Source organism: Anser brachyrhynchus (assembly GCF_964034855.1).
Source record: "Anser brachyrhynchus genome assembly, chromosome: 2".
NCBI classification, from domain to species: domain Eukaryota; kingdom Metazoa; phylum Chordata; class Aves; order Anseriformes; family Anatidae; genus Anser; species Anser brachyrhynchus.
The window spans coordinates 56,665,052-56,689,478 of NC_137695.1; the positions used below are offsets into that span (position 1 = coordinate 56,665,052).

The following is a 24,427-nucleotide window of genomic DNA, read 5'->3' on the forward strand; positions in this document are numbered from 1 at the left end:
CTGGAGAACAAGTCTTACGAGGAGCGGCTGAGGGAGCTGGGCTTGTTCAGCCTGGAGAAGAGGAGGCTCAGGGGCGACCTCATCGCTCTCTACAGTTACCTGAAAGGAGGCTGTAGAGAGGTGGGGGTTGGTCTGTTCTCCCACGTGCCTGGTGACAGGACGAGGGGGAATGGGCTAAAGTTGCGACAGGGGAGTTTTAGGTTGGATGTTAGGAAGTACTTCTTTACCGAAAGGGTTATTAAGCATTGGAACGGGCTGCCCAGGGAGGTGGTGGAGTCAACATCCCTGGAGGTCTTTAAAAGACGTTTAGATGTAGAGCTTAGGGATATGGTTTAGTGGAGTGCTTAGTGTTAGGTCGGAGGTTGGACTCGATGATCTTGAGGTCTCTTCCAACCTAGAGAAATCTGTGAATCTGTGAATCTGTGAAACATCACTCTTGCTGTTCATCCCTGTTTTATAGCCAACGGAAGGTATCCTGCTGCTCAGTTATTTCTGTAATGGCACATGATTTCCACCAGCTGGTCCTTCTCCTTCCTGTGAAAACGTCTTCAGCTGTTGCTTGCACATCACTTTTCTCTGTCAGTCTCATGGTCATCATGCCAGCTCCTTAATTGCAATCACATGAAGCTTGTTTCAAGTTAGGTTTTAACATAAAATGAAATATCCACTGGTGTTATAAATCTGAAAACAAAGAGAAGCATTGGCTGGCTGAAGTACAGGCTGTAGGGGTTGGGTTGACCCAAAATGAGTTTTAAACTTCTCCCCTCGCCCCATGCTAACAGCAGATGGATCACGAAGCAACCCCCCAGCATTGTTCATCCCCTCACCTGCGGTATGGGAAAGCCTGTCTACAGGACTCTGTAACTTGGGCAACTGAAAGGAAGACTTGCATACATACAACCACCTGAAAATCAGTCCCTTTGCCTCCAGAGCTTCATGGAACAGTGGCACTCTTGTATTGCTACCTGTCCTGGCTCCTCAGGGAGCCCCTCAAACAAACCACGAGTCTCATCACAACCAAGCTACTGGGGAAGCGGTGGCCTCCTTTCCCACTCTATGCCCTTCTTACACTGTTGCATCTGGGCTGATGTATCCCTCATTTTCTTTCAGGACACCAAACCCAAGAAGTGCCTTGTTAGCACCCTCCCCTTCACCACTCTCTGTGAGCACCTCACCTGCTACCTGGCCACTGTGCAAAGCCAGTGCTGCTCCCTCTTTACAAGACATGAAGGAGAAAAGGAAATCCACCTCTTGCCCTGAGTGCTTTTTGCTTTTTCTTCTTCCTGTGAGGCGATTCCATTCACTCAACTGTCTCACTTCCTGGCCCCTGACTTTAGGTACGAACTTTGGCTGAAAATCTGATAAATCCCTGGGGCTCCAGCTGAACAGCCTTCTGCCCTGCACCACAGGGGATGCTGGAAGAAAAGAGCCCCAAAGACAGAAGAGGAAGGTGTTATACAGATGTGTCCTATTTACCACAAGTCATCAGGGCTGCCAAAGGCCGAACTGCAGACTCCCCAGTCACCAGTCAGGAAAGAAAGAAAGAAAAAAAGCAACAGTCAAGCAACTACTTACCAGGAAGGGTACTTTGAGCTGTGCTGCCTTGCAGGGTATTTTCTGAGGGACAGATAGAACACTTCAGGGACAACCACAAGTGATTTCTGAGAAGTAAGGGGATATCCGGAAATGTAAGAAGCGCGTTTCTCCATCAGAGCCTCACAGAGAGAAGAATTATCTAGTCCAGTCAGATAAATTAGGTGGGATGAGATTTGTGGTGCATTTCAAGAGTAAATAGCATAGCCACAGGGCAACCACAGACACAGATCCATGAAGATATTACAAGAGATACCTAGCCTCTGTAATTTCCCCACTGTAATAGCTAAAAAGAGATGATAAGGCGGAGTTCGCTGATGTTACAAGAGATACCTAGCCTCTGTAATTTCCCCACTGTAATAGCTAAAAAGAGATGATAACGCGGAGTTCGCTAACAGATTTTTGTGTGGTATCTCCACTGCTTCTGTAAATGATTGATGAGGAAGTAGTATGAAATAATGAAGTTGATGAAAGTGTTTACATGGTGTTGCCTTTGTTTCAATGATTTCTCCTGAGGAGAATGCAGAGCACTTGTGCAATGGTGTACCAGCTGCTTTTTCTGAATTTTAAGATCACAGGCTCAGGAAGGTGCCTTTTCAAACTTGCTGGGAACTTGGCATAGCTTCTATACACCCATGAAATCCTATGTGTGCGTAACTGTTGAAGACGTAGAGTTCTCTTCCTAGAGACACTTAAGTCCTATAAAACTGTTTTCAAGTTACCAAATTCCTGGGAAAGGGTGGTATTTGAGAGAAAATAGCCCCACACAATTTACAAGCAGCATGTTGCCAAGACCTTCCCCACATTAGCACCCAGCAGCATTGACTGTATCTATGTCTAACTGATGGCCAACTGATATTTTACAAATCTACATACATGGTTTTCAGGCTGATAAAAGATCGCCTTGACAAGATAGATGTACATTTCTAACTGTCCCAAAACCAGCCAATGCAGAACACTGGAGTCTTATGTACTGTTTGTAGCTGAAGTGCAGAATAAGTGCTAAGTGAGTTGATCTTTATCCCACTATCCCACAGGGGCTAGCTCAGGCAGAGCCAAAATGGAAGCCATAAAATGGATTACAAGATAGTGAAGATATCATTCATGTTGCCAAAGACCAATTACAAGAGAAGAAACTGGCACTGTCCCCCAAACCTCTCAAAGGACAACAGCCTCTCCCTCCGGCCAGAAGGAGATCTTGTTCCTAATCCCCTCTGCTTCCTGCTCCTACCTGCGTCTGGGAGTTCCCAGCTTTTCTAGTAGTCTGATTGTACAAACTAAACAAAACACACCCTGCAAACAGCTGGAAAAAATCCTGAACTGCACTGTAGCTTCAGGCTCTAACAATGCTGCACCAGTTCCCAACGCTAGGGCCCAACGCAGCAACAGTTCCCCGCAGCGTTCCCAGAGCTGGGAACAGGCGGCTCTCCGCTCCGCCTGCAAGCTCCCAGGTCCTACACGCCAACTTTCTCTCTGACACCGACATCTTGTGGCCAACTGCGGATATGACAGCGCTCCTGCTCTAATGGAGATGGGTGGGGCCTTACTTTCATGCTTAATTCCTTTGGGGGGAATTAAATTCCTCTTGGGGGAATCCCACTGTGGGTTTCGTAAATCTCTCTACAGGCCAGATGGATCAGAGTCAGAGCCCTATAAACTAAAAAGCATTAGAGTCAACAATGCGCTGAACTTCAGCAAGCTTAACTTTCCCATACAGGAAGCAGGCAGGACAAGCAGTCATCCATACAAGAGGTGAAAAAATAAAATGTGAAAAAGTGAGTAATTCTAGCAGTAGTTACCATTAAGGTTCTGTTACTTCTATTATTTTAATGGAGATGTCAACATTGTAGCACTGATGCTGATGTGACTGCTTTTGTACGCAAAAGACACTAAAATCTGACCTTGCTGAAAGGTTCCAAGGTTTATTCCAAATTCATTTACCAGTAAATACCATTAAAGGGATCTACTTCTATATATATCAGCTGAAGCATTTGTACTGTTATAAACTATAGTTTAGATATAAATTACACTTACAGAGTTATATTGGATTTGTAGTCATCCAAATCTAGAAGCCTTCTAACTTCACAGAGCAATCTGTTCTAATCCATTAGCCATTGTGTTTTACGATTAGGACATAGAAGTCTTTGAAGAAAAATGATACTAAGAGACAACACTCAGGCTATTTCTCTCAATGAGCACATATTTTCACACACCCTCTGCTATTCTTGGCACCAACTAACAAATCACTGAAATGCCACATCTTCACCAGTAAATTAAGAGATGTCTGGGAATATTCCTAGGCACTCAGGCCAACCAACAAGGAGGGACTTATGTCTATGCTAATAAAATCTCTCATCCTCTGAACAGGCTGGCTGCACACAAACTGCTCCCAGAAACATGACAGCTCTGGAAAAATGTCCAAAATTCCTCATAAGTGTAGTACTTGGCACAGGCTAGAATTGTGCTAGCAAGTGCCTAACATTTTAATAGAGTAGATAATCACGCTCGATTGCCCAGGCACTGTTTAACTTACAAGCACAAAAGTAGCCAAAACCTACAATCGGGGAGTGTCCAAATACACTTTAAACACTGTGATACATACTGGGTGAAGTCAGCTACAAGAATTTTACTAATGTCATTTGAAATTTCCAAACATTTTTGAAGCCCTAGATCCAATTTTTTTATGACATCAGTATTATAACTAAAAGTAAACAGTTTATGTATGCCACTTTTTGCAGTATTTCTATCACTTGCTTCTGAAATTATATCTGAATGTTACCTACCAGTATACTCATCTTCTAATTCAGGAGAGAGATGGTACACCATTCTTTAAAAGTTACCGCTTCCAAAAGAAATGACCCAGAATTTTATCACAACAGATGCTAAACTTAGGTTGTTGTATTTGTAAAAAGTTTCTTTGAGCTGAACACACCAAATGATACTAAGTATGAACTCACCTAAAATGGTACACAGATCCAAGAACTAAGCAGCAAGAGCCCAAAAAAAATGAAATGGAAAAAACAAACAAACAAACAAAAAAACCTGAAAGAAGGAGCTGAAAAAAATAAGTCATTCAGACAAACACTCAAAATCATTGCACCAAAACAACAAGAGTGCAACACAGGAATCAGTAATACGTATTACTGTGACTTACCACGTTTAATAAACTTGCAAGAATTTAATAGTATTGAAGTGGACTGCATCTCACAAACAGAACATTCTCACATCAAACTTTCAAACTCTTTCCATCTTTCTACAATGATGACTGAAAAAAATAGTGATATTTTAAAATGATCATTGTAACATATGAATCAACCAGTGATCAAAAACCAACAGAGTTGTACAAATGTTTTCTCTTGCTCTCTAAACTGTTTCTAGATTTAGATGAAATGCAAAACAGGATGAATATTTTAAGCATTGTTCTGGGAATCACTGAAGTGATTTAATTGAAGATTATGTGATAAGCAATTCATCATCATTTGCTGTTGAAGTTAATGATAATGCAAGACAGCTGACGTTCACAAGAAAACTACCAGAAAAAATATACAAAACACCTGTGTGACACAGTCCCAGTTTAAAACTGACAGGTCATATAAAAGAGAGGTTTTGCAACTGAACCTGTTGTGTTCATTAAAAAAAAAAAATAAAAAAATCTGATAGCATTCCCGCAAAACAATTCGTAACTACACGTGTCGCAATGTCAGGTGTGTATTTGTAACATTTTGGCCATATTTTAGACTGCCAGTGGGTGGCATTAACAGCACCATTAGCCCATGCTGTATGGAACAAATATGCTATTCAAAATGATTACAGAAGAGAAAGTAGCTTGTCACACAATCCTACTGAAAACACTGTGCATCACGGTCCAATACATTCCTGCACTCACATTGTGCTGTGGCTGCACACCTTCTATTACAATGAATTTCTAATTCTTTAAGCACCATCAGCAACTTCCTATAGTCCCCACGTACAAAATTTGTGTTTAAAAACAGTAAATTGATTTGTCACACCTCTATTCAGACCAGTATCAGCCAATATCTAGTCAGTATCACTCTGTGATATTAAGGATACAATAAATTAAAGAAGTTGCCACATAGCCTAGAGCATTATAATTGCTCAGTATCCTTACACATTGCCACTCTTTATCAATCAGGCTGTGAAAGGCCAAGTAGGTTGAAATCCACTTTTGAAACTAATTTAATACGAGAAGTTAGACTGATGTACATTAGTTTGGCATACCTTGCAATTTTCATGAATTTTGTAAAAGAAAAACAGCATTTTCTTCTTTTTCATTCACTGCCAAATACGTCTCTTCTACGATCAAAAAACGTACCCCACAGATTTGCAGAATGATTGACATACAATGACTAGCACCTAGACCACTGTTTGAAGGGGAATATTTCAGTACATTATAAAGAAATATTTCACCAGTCCACCACTTACCGGTGATGGAAAACACAGGTGCCATCCATGAAGACTTGAAGGTAGCCACTGACAACTTAAACCAACATGAAAGACACTCAACATTCCTGAGGAAAATGTATTTAAGGAGTATGACTGTCTACTTGTTCCTGAGCATGCCGGTCTAAGCAGACTGATTTATTCCATTAAGCAAAAGCGATAAAGGTCCAAACAGTCAGAAATAATTTCACTCATATTTCTGTGGACCATGACAGCACAAATAAAAGTGATCCTGCACATAATTTTCAACATTGCTTTGCAATGATCTTGCAGGATACATATTTTGCTGTTTTAGGTTTACTAAACTCCTAGCTTTACTGTTTCTTTTTCTTTCCCAGCAACATTTTCTAACATTTGCACTTATACAGACATTCTTTTAAGATTAAAACAGGAAAAATCATTTGCTCAAAGCATACCAGGATTGTAATACCTCATCACATAGAGTGTACTTTTCAGAACACATAACATTTAAGATTAGATGGGAACTCGTACAATGTGTGACATAAGTAGACTTGACTTGCCAGAAAATGCAATGGAACAGCTTATGCATATAATCAGTGATGTTTTAAGACTGACATCCTGACACCCTTCTGTTAGATTTATGAATGTGTTGTATACTGTCACTGTATTCTAAAACGCTGTTCTAAGAAGGGGACCGTAAAAGATTTTTCCACTGAGAGTTTGCTTCTTCTATTAATGAGATATCGCAATGGAAGGGAATGGGCTTCCTACAGCTTTCAGAGTTTTTTATACTAATACAAGATCTTTTGAACAGGTAGCAACAACGCAGGCAATGCTACTGTCCTTATGTGTAGCACAAGGGTACCTTCTGCAACCCTGGGGGCAAAGTTAACTATATATTCACGTATGTAACTCTAAAGGCTACAGCATCCCAGCATGTGGCCTTGTCCTTAGTAGAACCTACAATGATTTTTTCTAGACAGTTGCATTCTGCTTGAAATATACATTTCATGCTGGACATCCACTAAAAGCATTGCTTTTTGGATCACCTTCCTGACTTGCTGCCAATGAAACCTTTGTGTTCAGTTCAATGTCATAAATAAAAATGCATTAAAAATAATTCACTAGTTCTGAAACTAATGCACAAAAGCCCTGTGTGTCCTTTCCATTCAGAAGGCAGCACTGTCAATAAAGCCCCGTCCCTCTGCCAGTTTGATGAGCTTTAGCAACTGGATGTTTGTTGATGCTCTGATGTCAGCCTGCCAACTCCACAGGCTATCCTCCATAACAAAATTCCTTGAAAATTTTGCATGGTGCATATAATATAAAGAGGGGATTTTTGACTTAGCAAGGTCCTGTGTCATTGCAGTATTTTATGGCCTTTCAAATGGCTGAAAATAAGCAGATATTTAACTGGGTTTCTTTGGTGGCAACTGAATCTCTCACAGGGTACTCTTCACACAGACAAGTTGCCAATATCTAGTCCCCTGAGCTACGAACACCACAGGATAAGGCCAGATTTTCAAAGCTGAGTCACCAGAACCAGTATTACATCTGTGTATTATGTCTTTTATTATATATATATATTTAACTATTTATTTTCCTTTCATAATAATTTCACAGTTGACATATATGTATATATATATAAAATAAGGAAATGGAGAACAAAAGTATTTTTAAAATAGGATGTCACTTGTGTAAATACTACCTAGCATGCTGTTTATTAGAGAACAGATTTTGATCTCTAATGGCTGAAAATAAGTTAATACAATATTTAAATTATTGGTTAGAAATATGCAGTATCATTCTGAATCACCTTGGGTTACCAAGGGTAAGGCCAACAGGTTATAACGGTATGAAAACACAGTATGCACAAAACTTAATCCATTTTCAAATAACTAAAGTGTGCTAACACCTGGATTTTTCTGCAGCATAGCAGATGTATCAGACAAAAATGTCTTTCACCTGGAACTGTTCCATAGATGCTTTGTGAACTCTTATGCTTTCAGTGTTTGTTTGCTCTCTAGCAATGTATGGAGCAGACGTGACTTGCAAATGTGGCCAATTTTTCACTTCTTACATGTTGCAAGGGACCTGTGCCATTCACTATTCCATGCATCTAACCTACAGATGGCCCTATACTTAACCATCTGTTCCAAGCTCTGTTCCACCTTCCTTCTACCTAGAGAGCCTACTGGTAAAGAGAATGATTATTCTGTTGCTAAATGTCATGGCTTTGGCTGGGACAGTTATTTTTCTTTGTAGAGGCTCAAACAATGCAGTGTTTTTGGATTTTTGATGAAAATAGTGGTGATAACTCACTGATGTTGTTGCAGAGCAGCGTTTGCATAGCGACCAAAGACTTTTCACAGCTTCTCGTGCTGCTCTGCCATAGAGGAGGCTAGGGGTGCACCAGGAGCTGGGAGGGGACACAGCCAGGACAGGTGACGCAGACTGGCCAAAGGGATACTCCATATCATATGATGTTGTGATCAGCAATTAAAGCTGCAGGGAAAGAAGGGGGGGGGGGGGGGGGGGTGGGGGAGGAAACGACACATTCAGAGCAATGGCATTTGTCTTCCCAAGGAACCATCACGCGTTATGAGCCCTGCTTTCCTGGAAGTGGCTGAACACCTGCCTGCTGATGGGAAGCAGTGAATGAATTCACTGCTTTGCTTTGCTTGCAAGCATGTTTTTTCCTTTATCTAGTAAACTGTCTTTACCTCAGCCCATGAGTTCTCACACTTTACCTTTCTGATTCTCATCCCTATCCCAGCAAGGGAGAGTGAGTGAGTGAGTGGCTGTGCGGCACTTAGCTGCCTGCCAGGGCTAAACCGCAACATTACCTTCAGGTAAAGAGCAAGTACTTGGCAAAAAGCCACAGCACTGTTACTCATAGGACTTAGTCCAGAGGATTTTCAGCTTCATATGGCCATCCCTACATGCAAGCAAGCCTTGAGGGAACAGGAAGGAATCTTGGAAAAAGTGCACGGATAGCACACTCTTTCCAGTGCCTGGTGTATTTCACATTCGCACAAAGCTTACAGTTACACTAAGATACACCACAGCTGGTCTCTGATGAATTACATTTCTGTTTAGTGTGTTCTTTATGACCCATTGTGTTATCCTGGGTTAAAAACTGGCTGGATAGCCGGGCCCAAAGAGTTGTGGTGAATGGAGTCAAATCCAGCTGGAGGCCAGTCACTAGTGGAGTCCCCCAGGGCTCAGTACTGGGGCCAGTCCTCTTTAATATCTTTATCGATGACCTGAATGAGGGGATTGAGTGCACCCTCAGTAAGTTTGCAGATGACACCAAGTTAGGTGCATGTGTCGATCTGCTCGAGGGTAGGAAGGCTCTGCAGGATGACCTGGATAGGCTGGACCGATGGGCTGAGGCCAACTGTATGAAGTTCAACAAGGCCAAGTGCCGGGTCCTGCACCTGGGGCGTAACAACCCCAAGCAGCACTACAGGCTGGGAGACGAGTGGCTGGAAAGCTGCCTGGCAGAGAAGGACCTGGGAGTATTGGTTGATAGTCGGCTGAACATGAGCTAGCAGTGTGCTCAGGTGGCCAAGAAGGCCAACAGCATCCTGGCCTGCATAAGAAGCAGCGTGGCCAGCAGGTCCAGGGAAGTGATTGTGCCCCTGTACTCGGCTCTGGTGAGGCCGCACCTCGAGTACTGTGTTCTGTTTTGGGCTCCTCGCTACAAGGACATGAAGGTGCTCGAGAGAGTCCAGAGAAGGGCGACCAAGCTGGTGAGGGGTCTGGAGAACAAGTCTTACGAGGAGCGGCTGAGGGAGCTGGGGTTGTTCTGCCTGGAGAAGAGGAGGCTCAGGGGCGACCTTATCGCTCTCTACAGTTACCTTAAAGGAGGCTGTAGCGAGGTGGGGGTGGTCTATTCTCCCACGTGCCTGGTGACAGGATGAGGGAGAACGGGCTAAAGTTGCGTCAGGGGAGGTTTAGGTTGGATACCAGGAAGAACTTCTTTACTGAAAGGGTTGTTAGGCATTGGAATGGGCTGCCCAGGGAAGTGGTTGAGTCACCATCCCTGGAGGTCTTTAAAAGACGTTTAGATTTAGAGCTTAGTGATATGGTTTAGTGGAGGACTTGTTAGCATTAGGTCAGAGGTTGGACTAGGTGACCTTGGAGGTCTCTTCCAACCTAGACCATTCTGTGATTCTGTGATCCTGTTACCCCAGCCTAGACCCGCAGACACAGCCCCCCTGGTTTGAACACAGACAGGACTGTGGTCCTTTGCCAAGGCCCTGTTTGTCTAATGGGATGTGCCTAAGATCCAGGCTACAGTACCTACCCACACAGTTAACCCCCGGTTTGGCAGTCTTTCAGTCAGATAATCAGGCTGTCCTTGTGTGAGCAGGGATTACAGGGTTTCTGTCCTGCAGACTTTCCTGATGCAGTTCAAACAAATCCAAAAACTGTTATTTGTACTGTCTGCACTTCCTTTTTCACTTTCTAGCTGGATCTTGGTGCCTGACACCTGTGACTCTCTAGCAAGTTTACTAACCTCGTTTTTCAACTTGGTTAACGAGTATAGGTATAAAACTTAGCCGTCACAGAAGAAAAACTATTTAATCCTGCATTTCACATTCTAACAGATGAAAGCAATAATCACGCTACTTCTCCCTCTTACCTGGTTATTTTTTTTTCTATGAGTTTTTTTCACCTGTTTTCCAATGTCCAAACAATGTCAGCCCTGAAGTGCTGGGTCTGACAGCACACCCCTACATTGGTATAATATTGATATTATCCAGCTGTCTGCTGGTTAATCTCCAAACAAAGCTGGGATAAAATGGATTGCAGTAGCAACCATTTGTCTTATGGCAGAACTCAGATGAGGATGGCAGCAAATATTTCACACACCAGCACTACACTCAAATCACAGAATCACAGAATTGTAGGGGTTGGAAGGGACCTCAAGAGATCATCGGGTCCAAACCCCCTACCAAAACAGGTTCTCTAGAGCAGGTTGCCCAGGTAGGCATCCAGACAGGCCTTGAATATCTCCAGAGAAGGAGACTCCACAACCTCCCTGGGCAGCCTGTTCCAGAGCTCTGTCACCATCACCGCGAAGAAGTTCTTTTGCATGTTGGTGAGGAACTTCCTGTGATCCATTTTGTGGCCACAAATCAATAGTCATGTCAACCAAACACCCTGTAAATCTCTCTCTTGCGAACTCAGATGAGGAAGGCAGGAAATATTTCACACACCAGCACTACATTCAAATCAATGGTCATATTAACCAAACACCCTGTGAATATCAACCTCCTATACACTTAATTTTTCACATTTGGGTCACTATCCAACCCGGCTATGTACCACCACCACATTACTGTGTGTCTATGTTAACAAAACACATCATCGGAACAAACTCTGTTTATTTTAATATTTATTCCCAAATCAGGCAGGATCAAGACAGCTTTTCTGAGCAGGTCTCATAGAAGGTCCCACTCGGCTGTAGCAATACGCATTTAATTTGAAAAAAATAAAAAAGCAGGATTTTTTGTGTGACGTTCTGTGACCTCCGACGTCCACCACACAACCACCGGGACCCGCCCCCCGCCCGTGTCGGCCCCGCACCACCGCCATCGCACGGCCCCCTCACGGAGGGCCACGCCCACCCGCGCACGCGGCTCGCCCTGACAGGCCGCCGCCACCGCCCTTGCGCCCGCCCCCCGGCAGCACCCGCCAATCCTGAGCGCCAACGTTACGCTACCCCCGGCGGGCGGGAGGGGAAGCCCCGTCCCCCTCCCTCCCCGGCACCACCCTCGCGCCCGCACCGCGGCTGCGCCCCATGCTCGTGGCGGCCGGCGGTTGGCGGCCGGCGGGCAGCCAATGGGCGCGCGGCAGCTCAGAGCAGGGCGTGCAGCTGCGCGCCGACGGCCCCGCGCGCTCCTCGCCCCGCCGCAGCGGAGCCGGGCCGGGCGGCGGCAGCAGCCAATCAGGGAGCGCGGCAGGGCGGCGGCGGCAGTAGGAGCAGTAGCAGCAGCAGCAGCAGTAGCAGTACCGGCGGGATGAGGCGTCGCGGGGTGCGGGCGCTGCTGCTGCTGCTGGGGGTGGCGCTGGCGCTGGCCGTGCTGGCGCGCGGCGCGGCGGCCGAGGAGGACGAAGGTGAGCGCGGGGCGGGGCGGGAGCCGTGGGGAGCCCCGCTTCGGGCCGGGGGGGGGGGGGGGGCAGGTTGCCTAACCGCGTAATTAAAAGCCTGTAATTAGCCGCGGTGGACGGTGCTACGTTGCCAGGTCGTGTGCCGCCTCGTGGCGTCAAGGGGCGCGCTTGCAGCCCTTCGGAGCGTCCCCGTTTCCCCAGTTTGTTCTGAGGGCGCTTTTCGGCCTTTCCTCCCATTGTCCTGGGGCGTCGCCTCTTCTGTGCGCTTGTTCCATCTCTGCTAATTAAATCGGCTGGTTGTAACCGTGCAGCCCTGTGACAAAGCCCTGAAGTTGTTGTGATGGGCACGCCGTGGCTGTTACGCCCCTTGCATGGCTACAAGGAAGGGTCCACGTAGAGAATCCGATACGGAAAAGGTGGAGGAAAGCTGCTTTCATAAATAAGGCTTTTGAGTGACCTGGGAATGGATTACAGGTCTTGGCCTCTGTGTTTCTGGAGATGGAGGTCATCTGGCTGGATGCAGCCTGGAAACAGGCTCTACAGTGCCCTTCCCAAAGGAAGCTTTCAGAGAGAATCCAAAAGGTGTTCGTGTTTGGGTCCAGCTTTTTCACACGGAAATCATCTTACTCAAGGAAAACTTACCAGGCCAGGTTTCCACTAAGGGTTGAGAGTTCAGTAAAGCCACTGCATCAATCAGTTTCAGGTAGAGTAGCCCATCATCCCAAAAAAGGCGTGCCAGTTAGTATCACGTACCTAGAGTTTTAAAGTAAGCGTCATCTCTATTAGTTGACTTAAGTAATAATGTGTTGAAATTTGTGCTATGAAACGGTCTGTATTCTGCTTGAGGACAAGTTATAGCAGAGCTGTCTCTTCATTGCCTTGTTCACCTTCTTTGCAAGTAGCTTTAAGAAAGAAAGTGCAGGTGTTTTATTTTCTTGAGCTGTATTATACAAATACTAACTTGTTACTTCTACTGTATCAGATGTCACAGTTACACTCATCCTGTGTCTGTTCTCTTGAAAATGTAAATCATCGATTCAAAATAAAGTTCCTTAATGACAAAAGCCTCACTGCCCCCTTACCTGCTCAGATCCTTAAAGCGGGTCCTTTGGACCCAATGCTGGTGGAGATGTTAGAGGTAGCTAAAGTAATCCTAAGCGCCAATGAAGCTATAGACTCCAGAGGATGAGTTCGTGGTCATTACAGAAACGTATATTCTCCTTAAGCAATTTTGGAAGGGCTAGAGTCCTGCTGTTACATGCCTCTATCATGCCTCCACCTCTGGGGAGGAAGAAGTGGATGTGTGTAATGACCATACATCAATGTCAAAGCTTTGTGTTGGCAGGCTATGCGACTGCTTCCAGTGGAAGATACAAAATTACTTCAGTGATACACGTGAAATCCAGTGGTTTAGTGTTTTTAACTTAAGCAGAATCTCTACGCGTGATGCTTGGTTCTCTCCTTTCCAGACTCTGACCTTATGCTGCTGTTACTGCAGAGGTCTTTTTCGTACCAGATGGAAGCTAACCTTGTGAGCAGAAACAAGAGTTGCAGTCTGGTCAGTTTCAAAGCCGCATGAGCAGAATTGACTAATGAGTTTTGCTCAAGTTCCTTCCATGGTAAAAAGTCAAATCTGATGTGCTTTGCTTGGAAAAGCAACAGATATTGCACAGCTCCCAGGGAATTCAGGCATAGACCAACCTGAAACACCCTGCAGTAAAATACAGCCCTCGAATCTACTGAGCACTGATGTCAGCAGAAGTTTTGGCTGCTGAACACCCCTGAAAGCTAGCTTTCTCACAGTGGCATTCCCAAATGTAAATAAATGAATGCCCTTGGAATTCTCTTGCAGTGTGTTTGGAAGCTCAGCCCTTCCACTGCAAGTGTTCCGAGGCAGCAACACCGAAGGCATTGTCCAGTTGTAAATAGTGCTTTTAGCTGATGCTTAGATGAGAGGGAAACAGTAGTAGTTGTTAAGAAACTTAATTCAGGTGACTTCCATTGTGTGATAAATGATCTCCTGTGATCTCTGACCGCGTCAGAGACTTCAGTATTTTGGCATTGTATAAAATTGGGTTCTAACTAAAATATACACTCCCCTAGAAAATATGTTTGTGCAGATAGCATATGCACTTATTTTTTAGTATCTTTTGATAGAAAAATGCTTATTGGTGTTTAGTGGTATAATGTCCATGATGAGAACGTTGCTGTGGTTTGCTGTTGGCCTGAAAATAAGTTGGGTTTTCTTCCACTCTTTCCTGTTTGTACCTGGCCGCTGAATATTACATTTATAATTCTTGACTTCAAATTCCAGGCAAAATCAAGAGTATTTTCAGAATTCTTGTCCTGGACACATAGACTATGTGTGCGTTATCTGCTGCCTACTGCAGTCCTGCATGTCAACTTAGTCGAAAGCTAGCTAAACTTAGATAGAGAATATATAATTTTGAAAACTTTAATTTTCTTCCTGCTTTTTTAACCATGGAACTCCACGTGGCTAAAAGGACCTTAGTTACATTGATGTATGTTTTACATTAGGGATGAGGTATTGTCATCGTTTGTTCTGTGACTGAAATTCTTATAAAAACATTCAGTAAGGTTTGTTTGCCTAGAATTATAGCAGTTTTAACAACGTCTTTAAAACGATCATTCATGTCTTTGTGAATGATCAAATGTTAAAGACACCATCTCAAATTCTAAGGCAGACTGAACCGGTTGAAGTGTCTTGGCATCAGATTTCATGTTCAAGTCCCACTTCTCAAATTGAGCAAATCTGTCTTCTCCAAAGGCCTGTTCTAGACCAGTGGTTTTGGACTCCTTAAACCAAAGGGCCCCCTGGGTGGGGGGCCTCACTCCATTTGTTCCAGAAGGACGTCTTGTCTCTATCACATGCCTGGGGATGGGTTTGCAGGGGTGTATTCTGTGACAGTCAGTTTGTTTTTACACTTGCTCCACAGCCTGGTGCTGATTCTGAGCCTACAAGCAGAGTGATGCTTTTGCATGTAGAAAGCCTCTTTAATAAATTGAAACATCTCTGTAACTGAAAGGAAGATAGGTTGGGGTGGCAGGGCTGGGCTTGAGCAGTTGGGGATGGAAACAAAAATTCCCAAGCTTGGGCAGCTGTCACTGGATGTGGAACAGGAACTAACCTGGTACTTCTTTAACTACAGGATACATCTAATCCATCTTTAACCTGGTAGAGTTATTTAAACATTAAGCTTGACACAATCTAGTCTATATTGCATTTTTTTTAATTCTACTTTTCCAGAATCACTTACAAAAGAAGTTGATGATGATGATGATGATGACGACGACGAAGAGGAAGATGATGACGATGATGATTCTGAAGTTAAAGAAGAGAACGGTGTGTTGATCTTGAATGATGCAAACTTTGACACCTTTACTGCAGACAAGGACACTGTGCTGCTGGAGTTCTACGCACCATGGTGGGTTCACAGTCTGCAGCACCTCCTTAGGCAGCAGGATGGGATGGGTGCTGGGGGCTTTTTTGGCAGTATGCAATCCTAAAAGGTGAGCTTGGGCTGTTGTTTTTGGGCTACTCTTTACCAGGTATCTATCTGAACAGTTTTAGGGAGTGAGGAGTTGTTGATACTGTTTCCTCATGTTAGTAAGCTGTGATTCTAAAAGCAGATGTCTGTATCATGACTGGTTTAAAAACATAGGTGGTTTCAAAGGCTATGGAGCAGTAGTGCTGGACTGTGCAGTTGTCCAGGGCTGGAGATGGTTCTGGAGGTGTCCCTTTCCCTGCTCCTGTAACATAGGAAAGAGCATGCTGTTTTCTGTCACCACATATTTAGGTCATACTGAGGGTTCCTGTGCCAAGGGAAGCACTGCCCTGGGTCTGTCTCTGCTCTGTGCTTGTCAGGGAGCAGAGATGGTCCCAGTGAGCCCCAGAAAAGTTGTGCAGTATGACCTGGCAGCACGCTGTCTTGGCATGTTGGCCTATCTAGAACCAGTGTACTTCTAGATGTGGAGGAGGCTTCCCTAGCTAGAAGGTTTTCCTTTTGAAGTTCCAGTCTCTGTCCTTGCCAGAAGGATGTGGTGTTGAGTAAGGATATAGTTCCTTCATACTTCTAGTTTAAACAGTGCCACATACATGATAAAAATTCTGCTGGTGTACACTGAGTTACATCAGTACACTCAGGAGCTACCATGGATTTACCTGTGTACAACTGAGACAGAGAACTTAAACCAGAATGTATCTTTTTTTGCATTCTTATGGACAAAAATAATGAGGATCATTAATGGGAAAAATAAGAGTAGAATATTTGCAGTCAAGCTGATGCGTTAGTGCTGCAGCCAGAAACTCTCTTCCTTTGTGGCTTAGTGATATAATGGATAAGTCATTTGACTTACCCATTTGTCCTTTTTCATAGAATCATAGAATATCCTGAGTTGGAAGGGACCCATAAGGATCATCAAGTCCAACTCTTGGCACCACAAAGGTCTACCCTAAAATTCAAACCATATGACTAAGTCCAAATGCTTCTTAAACTACAACAGGCTTGGTGCAGTGACTGCATCCCTGGGGAGCCTGTTCCAGTGCATAACAACCCTACTTGGTGAAGAACCTCTTCCTGATGTCCAGGACTTTTTCTAGTCTTTGAATGGGAGGGGGGGAGAGTATGATCTTGCTTGAGGTAAAGTTGTGTTTTATCTAATACCAGTCTCATCACACAGAAGCCTATTCCTTTTTGGCAACTGTAGTTTGCCAGCTTGAAAAGTGAACGTGAAGCTTAATATAACCAAGTAGAAGGATGTGTAGTCACCACAGACTAGACACTTTTTTTCCTGCACCCTTTCCTGCCAGTTGAGAGGCTAAGGAATACAGGCTGTCTGTTACATGCTACTTTTTTTTTTTTTTCCTGTTCTGTCTTCAGTTTGTCAAGCTGTATTCAGCTTTTCATATGCTGGTATCCTCTGCTGTGCCATTTTTTGCAGCAGTAAGTTGTGCTCTTCCCAGAGTTTTGGCATGATCAGAGAGAACAGGTGCTGTGATATGTGAGTGGATAACTTCTGGTTCATTTTTCTCTTCAGTTTGATTTTTAGGGTACCATATAGAGAAGATGAACCCAAATTAGGGAGAAGCTGAAGTCTGAGTGAGATGTTATCTGGGGGCAGGGAGGAGAAGCACAGTACAAGGTTTGCAACTTTGTAGAAGCAGTCATCAAATTTTCTTGCAGAGGCTTTAAGAAGCATATATGGAAATACGGTATCTTTTGAATAGGGGTGGGGGTGGAAAAAGAAGAAAGGTTGTGATTTGAGCGAACTAGCTATAGCATCTCTTGCCCTCTCACCACCACTACCACCCCCCATGAGTCTGAAAATACAGCATGACAAATACTTTTTAAGTTGATGCTGTGAACATCTGGTAGAAGGCCTCCTGGAAATGTGGGGTAGTAAAATACGTCTCCATGTCTGTCCTGCATTTATCTGTCTACTTGTGTCTTTTACAGGTGTGGGCACTGCAAGCAGTTTGCTCCTGAATATGAGAAGATAGCCAAAACTCTGAAAGAAAATGACCCTCCTATTCCAGTTGCCAAAATTGATGCTACTGCAGCGACTTCACTAGCAAGTCGTTTTGATGTCAGTGGCTACCCAACCATTAAAATCCTGAAAAAAGGCCAGCCTGTTGACTATGATGGTTCTCGAACAGAAGATGGTAAGCACCAGTCCTTTGCAGTTCTTCATGACAAAGCAAGGAATTATATGGCTTTGCTACTCAGACCGTGTATTATCAAGGACTTTGATCTCAAGTTCCATTGTGTTAAGAGGAACAGTATTATGAAGGCTGAAATTTTATCCAGTCTTCTAAATTCTGTGTACTAGAAGGTAATTCTGCAGGTAGTGTGTAGTGCTCTTAGTGAGGAAAGGTTTTTAAAATTATGGCTTGATTAGAATAGGAGGTATTGTTGTGCTTGATGAGAGATCAGCCAGTAAGAAACATCAGGTTTGTAAATTGACATTGTGTATAAAACCCTATGGTTCTCACTTAATGAATGTGTCTATCTTCACTCCAGTCAGAAGGAAAAACTACCTTTTCTGTCTGCTTTGAATGGAATTCACGTAATAACTTGCTGTAAAGTATAGACTGTGTTCTGCATAATTAAGATGCTCAGTAGGTGAAGAGAATATTAAAGACCTTGGCAATACCAGCAGTAAAGTAGACTATAAAGGAGCTTGATTTAAAAAAAAAAAAAAGTGATGTAGTGTAAACCAGTATAAAAACTTGACTGTTTGTTCCAAGACCATGCTTGCCGCTCTGATATCTTGATATTGACTCTTGCATTTGATATACTACAGATATGATAGTGCAAACTTTAACTGGGCTATTGAACTATCTTTCAGAAATTGTAGCCAAAGTCAAGGAGGTTTCTGACCCTAATTGGACCCCTCCACCAGAAGCTACACTGGTATTGACCCAAGATAATTTTGATGATGTTGTGAATGGTGCTGACATAATTCTGGTGGAATTCTATGCTCCATGGTAAGCAAGAAGGTAGTCACCTCTGCTTTACTAGCACAGCTGGCCTGAACGTGCTTGGTGAAGATGTTTTCAGTCATTATGCCTCTTCTAAAGAGGCTTGCAGCTCTTTCCCTGCAGGGTTGAAGGTACCTAGCAGAACTGTGCATTGTAAAAATTGCCCTTTACCCTTCTCCGTCCTTAGGTGCGGACATTGCAAAAGGCTTGCTCCAGAATATGAGAAGGCTGCTCAGGAGCTCAGCAAGCGCACACCTCCAATTCCCCTAGCTAAAGTCGATGCCACCGCTGAAACTGACCTTGCAAAGAAGTTTGATGTTAGTGGCTACCCAACTCTGAAAATATTCCGCAAAGGCAAACCTTATGACTACAATGGTCCACGAGAAAAATATGGTATTGTGATTTCTTTTATTTTCTTTACTGCTACATCAATACATTTATAGTCAAGCACAGAGCTTGCAAACTTGTTCACATCCTAGCAACAGTAGTTAGAGGAACCTGAAAAAAGATGCAGTCATATCTACATAAGCCAGCAGTATAAAGTAGTCTTATCTTTGTATCATCTTATGGTGGTACTGTAAGCTCCTTTTAATATAAAGTAACTTAAATGTACAAGCTGGCAGTATGAGTAAATGAGCAGCCATTAGTTGCACTGCTCTGTAAGGGCTGGTGAAGTGCTCGGTACTGGGTTGTAATATTGAGGGAAGAATTAGGAATATCCAAGTGGAATCATGTCTCATAGCAGGGTCACAAGACTATGAAGGATCTAAAATTTCAAAAAGATGAATTACAGGTAAGGTCATCTGATATCCATGGAAGTCCTGAAACCAGCCTAAAAGAGACTATCCACAACTGAAGCCTTTGAAGACCATGACTGCAGTCCTGTTGATGTGGTCTTTTGGTTATTGTGGAAGGGCTGCACAGAAAGAAGGGTGTCAATGGGAAATGTGGTATTAAATGATGCTGTAGAGAAAATGCCTGAACCTTTCAGTTTAGTAAATGTTCTAAGCAATTTCTTGTGGTGGGTTTGTCTCACAGGTATTGTTGACTACATGATTGAACAGGCTGGTCCTCCATCTAAACAGATCCAGGCTACCAAGCAGGTACAGGAATTTCTGAAGGATGGGGATGATGTCATCATTATTGGTATCTTTAGTGGAGAGACTGACAAAGCCTATCAGCTCTATCAGGAAGCAGGTAAGGAATGTTTTTAAATATTAGAAGACCAGGTTGTTGATATTCTGCCCAAGACTTTACGCATGAGAAGTTCCTTTATTTTTGCTCTGAATTCAGTAAGGGACCTAAAGAGGGGAAAAGGAGACTAAAGGGTGATCTTCCACTTTTACTCAAGGAAAAAAGCTCATACCAGGTCTTGATCATGTAACTGAAGTATCAGCCAGTTGCAGGGGGTAATCTATTGATGTTGCATCCCTAAAAATCTATGCACTAGAGAAGAAGGAAAATTCCTAGCTGAGGTACAAATCACAGCTTCTTGCTAGCTTTGCCATATGCTTTTGCTGGCTTCATATCTGACAGTTCCAGAGGCTGGACTCTACAGAGTTTATTTGGGGTGGAGAGACTTGGAGGAAGGATCATCATCCATCTCTGGGTCAGTTTAGCTAGACCATTCCTGGCAATGCTTATTTTTACCACCACTCTGACATGACACGCTGATAGTCCTGTTAACAATTTTTGCTACCATGTGTAAGAGGCAAAGCACTCTAAGTGCTCAGTCCCTCTAATCAATCCGTGTGTGTCACAGGACTGAAAGGCTCAAACAGAAACAGAGTGGCTGTAAGCAATGAGAGAAGTCAGGGCTATTCCTCATGATGTGGCTATGCCTGCTTCTGGGGCTGCCATTGTTTATATCTGGATTAAGAGCTGATCTGTCTGTTACGGCGTGGCAAGATACAGAACTGTCTCCCAGGTTGCCCGCAAAGGAAATGGTTTGACTAGTTGACCTTGTGAGTTCTTTTAAAGCTCTACTTTTCTCTTATTTTGTGGAAAGCCAAGGAATAGGAGACTGATAAACAAATAGCTGCTTCAGCTTCACTGTGTATGTTCAGGAAGCTGTTCAAGACTTTACTTTGTGATTTAGAGTAAATACTCTAGATGCATGGTTGAACAGCATCCAAATAGTGCTACCCACATGTTTCCCCACCTGTGCTGTTCTCTAAGACTCTGGGCCACTCCATGTCTGAGAGAATTTCTGTGCAGTACAGTACTAAGATTTTGGTTGAAGGCTGTCAGTTCAGTTCTTGACGACTTTTCATTTTCCCCAACCTTTTTTCAGCTAATGGCTTAAGAGAAGACTACAAGTTTCACCACACCTTCAGCAACGAGATTGCAAAACTATTGAAAGCATCTCCTGGAAAACTGGTTGTAATGCAGCCAGAAAAATTTCAGTCAAAGCATGAGCCCAAGATGCATGTTTTGGATCTTAAAGTGAGTAGTTAGTCCAAAGCTACAAAGTTTGTTCAGAGATTGATGGCTTTATTTGTATGTATGAGCAGTTGGCATCTTTCTGATGGAAATAGTTCATTAGGTATTTGAGGTAACCTGTTCGTCTCCCAAAATTATTCTGGTTTGTTCTTCAAAGCTTTATGAAATTAACACAGAGATTATGCATTCAAATAATTTACTACTGCAATTTTCAGGTTAGGCGTAGAACACTAAATTATCGTTAGTGCTTAAGGATTTGAAGAATACGGTGAGGGCATTGTTTATAACATGCCACTTCCTTAGTTGTGCATGCACAAATACTAGTTTCCAGTACTGTGTAACAGAAATGCCACTTATTTGCACGTCTTTTCCCTGTTTTTCTTTTTTTTGGCAGGATTCTACAGATGGATCAGAGATCAAAGAGCACGTGCTAAAACATGCTTTGCCTCTAGTTGGTCATCGCAAGCCTTCCAATGATGTTAAAAGATACACTAAGCGTCCTCTAGTGGTTGTCTATTATACTGTAGACTTTAGTTTTGACTATCGTGTTGGTAAGTTCACCATCCCTCTGCTTTGGAAGGAAGCAAGCAGTATGTAACCAGAAATCACTAATCCTGCTGTATTCTGGTTCTTCAGCTACTCAGTACTGGAGAGGCAAAGTTCTGGAAGTGGCCAAAGACTTCCCTGAATATGTGTTTGCTGTTTCTGATGAGGAAGATTATTCTTCCGAAATAAAAGATCTAGGACTTCTTGAGAGTGGAGAGGATGTCAACGTTGCCATTCTGGATGAAGGTGGCAAGAAATATGCCATGGAGCCAGAGGAGTTTGATTCTGATGTACTCAGGCAATTTGTGCTGGCATTCAAAAAAGGTATAGTTCCTAAAAAGAAAAAAGCCATTTGCTTTTTTTACTTCCGTCACTTTTTCCCTGGTATTATGGCTACAATAAAATCATACGTGCAACCTTGTAGTGCTCTGTGGCTTAAAACTTTTGGATGATTCTTGCCCTTTTTCTTTTCTTTTAACCTTGGTTCATTAACTTTGTTGTTTAGGTTATGCTGTGGCATCTAGCTGTATTCTAACACTGAAAGTGTTTGGTAAGCCTAAAAGCTGCTTGTAGCTTTGAAGTGCCAGTTGATCATTCATATTCATGGCTAGTGTAATAAATCACTGTCTAATACATTATGGACGGATACCCAGAAAAAGAGGGAGGAAGCTTCTAGAGAATTGAGACATTGTTGCCAATATTTCACAAGCTTGCCATAACTAAAAAAAAAATGGTCAGCAACCTAGCCAGTGTTTCCTGTAGAGGTAAGCTCATTTACTGGTGCAACACTTTTCCTTGGTGTGAGGATGTACTTCTGCCCTTTCTTAGGGGAGATCATAAGGATTGTTTTTACTCTGTGCTAATAATGGTGTGTGTTTTCCTTTCTCCTAGGAAAACTGAAGCCTATTGTGAAGTCCCAGCCAGTGCCAAAAAATAACAAAGGGCCTGTGAAAGTGGTAGTGGGTAAAACTTTTGATACCATAGTAATGGATCCGAAGAATGATGTTCTCATAGAGTTCTACGCCCCGTGGTGTGGACACTGCAAGAAACTAGAACCAGTGTATAATGAGCTAGGCAAAAAATACAAGAATGAGAAAAATCTAGTCATAGCCAAGATGGATGCTACTGCCAATGATGTGACAAATGACCACTACAAAGTAGAAGGATTCCCTACTATCTACTTCGCTCCGAGGGACAAGAAGAACAATCCTATTAAATTTGAAGGCGGGGACAGAGATTTAGAGCATTTGAGCAAATTTATAGAGGAGCATGCGACAAAACTCTCCAGAACAAAAGAAGAGCTTTAGATGAGATGAGGGATGGTAAAGAGAGAATTTTTTGTACCTTGTAGTTTAAAGAAAGTTACCGACAAAACTTCCTGAGAGAAGAATTCAGCAGTTGGAACAAGGAAATTCTTGAGCAGTAAAGCAATTGCAGTATCTTTTTTTTGCATTGCAGGAAAGTTTTCTCTGGACACTGAACTTCTATGATATGAATGTCTTACGTTAGCTGTGGTTTTGATCTTTGGAGGAAAAATACATCCTTTATTTTTTGTGACTATCTTGAGCTTGATTCTTTGATTCCAATGCAACTGTTTTTTTAGAAGTTAAAAGATACTACCAAAAAGAGAGAACCAAATTCCTCTACCAAATATACTTGTCTTCTTTGTTGGTATGGTTACTTTGGGGGCGGGAAGCCAAGCTCTCTTGTTTTATTTCTGTGTACTTACTCAGGTGACTGTATTACTGTATTGACTGAGAGTAAGAAAGGGTGTTTTCTAAAGTGTGGATGAATTAGTCAGTGCTATTGAGATAAGACACCAGTAACTTGCTAACCAAATACGCACTAGACCTGTCTGCTTTTGACTTGCGGACCTCTGTAGAGCAGGTGATGCTATAATAATGAGAAGTGACTTAGACAAATTTGATATGCGTTCGTATTGACCAGTTTATATCTTAGTCTTCCCAAGTATGTTTTGGAGCAACTGGAGCATGATGGAAGTAACATCTAGTGGGGCTAATGCTAGGATTCAGGTATCAGATCTGTGTGTTGCTGTCTCAGAGAAGATAGTGTTTGGTACTGATTCTTCTGTGGAGAAGACTGGACTTAGCAGTACAGGAACAGCCTGCCTCTTTCCAGAGCTCTGATGCTGTAGCATGTGCCACTTGAGTGTCACTGGAGCAATTTTGCAGCAAACTTAACTTCGCAGGTAATGCTCCTGACCTGGCAGCATTGTTTTCAGTCTTACAAGAGACCAACATAATCAGTCTTCCCTCAGTGTTTCCATGCTGCATTAGCTTTCAGCCTTTTGGAGGGTGTGAAATCTAAAACCACCACCCAGTCTTTTTTTCTCCTGATGAGATGGCATCTTCTGTGTAGCAAGAATAAACCCATGTGTAGGATTTGGTTGTTAAGGTAATGCCCAAAGCCTTCAAAGGGATAAGTAATGCTTCTCTTATCTTAGTGTACTTTGCATCCCTGTTGAAGGAGGTGTGCTTCTGCCTCAGTAAGGGACTGTTTCCCCCAACAGTTAACAACTTTCCGAGCAAAGCGTGACTATTAAATTCTTGCAGAGGTGTATGAGACTGTATGAAGGCTTTCCCTTCATTAAAAATTAAACTGAAGCTATTGAACAAAGCTCACCAGCAGATTATGAATGAAGGGGATGGTGTTAAATCTCCATGGAGTGCTGGGGTGTGTGAGATTGCATTTAGCTCCTGTTGTTTATCAGAGGAAGCTGAGAAGTGCTGAGTATTTATTTACTCAGGATCATGTCTCAATTGCTGCTTTGTGTTAAAG

The 24,427-nt window shown here is 43.1% G+C and overlaps 1 protein-coding gene and 1 long non-coding RNA gene across 5 annotated transcripts; one reads left to right on the forward strand and one right to left on the reverse strand.

Annotated features, from left to right (window-relative positions):
* Nucleotides 1–430: 430 nt before the first annotated feature.
* On the reverse strand, nucleotides 431–5,737 carry LOC308189602. Of its 4 annotated transcripts, none has more exons than XR_013946463.1 (4): nucleotides 4,748–5,737; nucleotides 1,576–1,661; nucleotides 1,176–1,415; nucleotides 431–681 (listed from the first exon to the last, which is right to left on the reverse strand). It is a non-coding gene; the product is annotated as an uncharacterized lncRNA (long non-coding RNA). The 4 variants fall into 4 exon arrangements; XR_013946464.1 differs by lacking the exon at nucleotides 4,748–5,737 and adding an exon at nucleotides 2,886–3,036; XR_013946462.1 differs by lacking the exon at nucleotides 1,576–1,661.
* A 6,127-nt stretch (nucleotides 5,738–11,864) lies between these two features.
* PDIA4 (protein disulfide isomerase family A member 4) lies at nucleotides 11,865–23,188 on the forward strand. The gene is made up of 10 exons (XM_080582206.1): nucleotides 11,865–12,144; nucleotides 15,407–15,584; nucleotides 17,616–17,821; nucleotides 18,508–18,646; nucleotides 18,828–19,033; nucleotides 19,679–19,837; nucleotides 20,934–21,085; nucleotides 21,477–21,633; nucleotides 21,719–21,952; nucleotides 22,520–23,188. The coding sequence occupies exons 1-10, from the start codon at nucleotides 12,048–12,050 to the stop codon at nucleotides 22,933–22,935; spliced, it is 1,944 nt and encodes a 647-aa protein (XP_080438332.1). The 5' UTR covers nucleotides 11,865–12,047; the 3' UTR covers nucleotides 22,936–23,188.
* The last annotated feature ends 1,239 nt before the right edge of the window (nucleotides 23,189–24,427 follow it).

What these genes read in the sequence shown, in the direction of transcription:
- PDIA4 (XM_080582206.1), top strand. Translation starts at nt 12,048, where the DNA reads ATGAGGCGTCGCGGGGTGCGGGCGCTGCTGCTGCTGCTGGGGGTGGCG. An exon ending in GGCGGCCGAGGAGGACGAAG is followed by an intron (nt 12,145 to 15,406) that starts GTGAGCGCGGGG and finishes CTACTTTTCCAG; the next exon opens with AATCACTTACAAAAGAAGTT. An exon ending in TGGTTCTCGAACAGAAGATG is followed by an intron (nt 17,822 to 18,507) that starts GTAAGCACCAGT and finishes ACTATCTTTCAG; the next exon opens with AAATTGTAGCCAAAGTCAAG.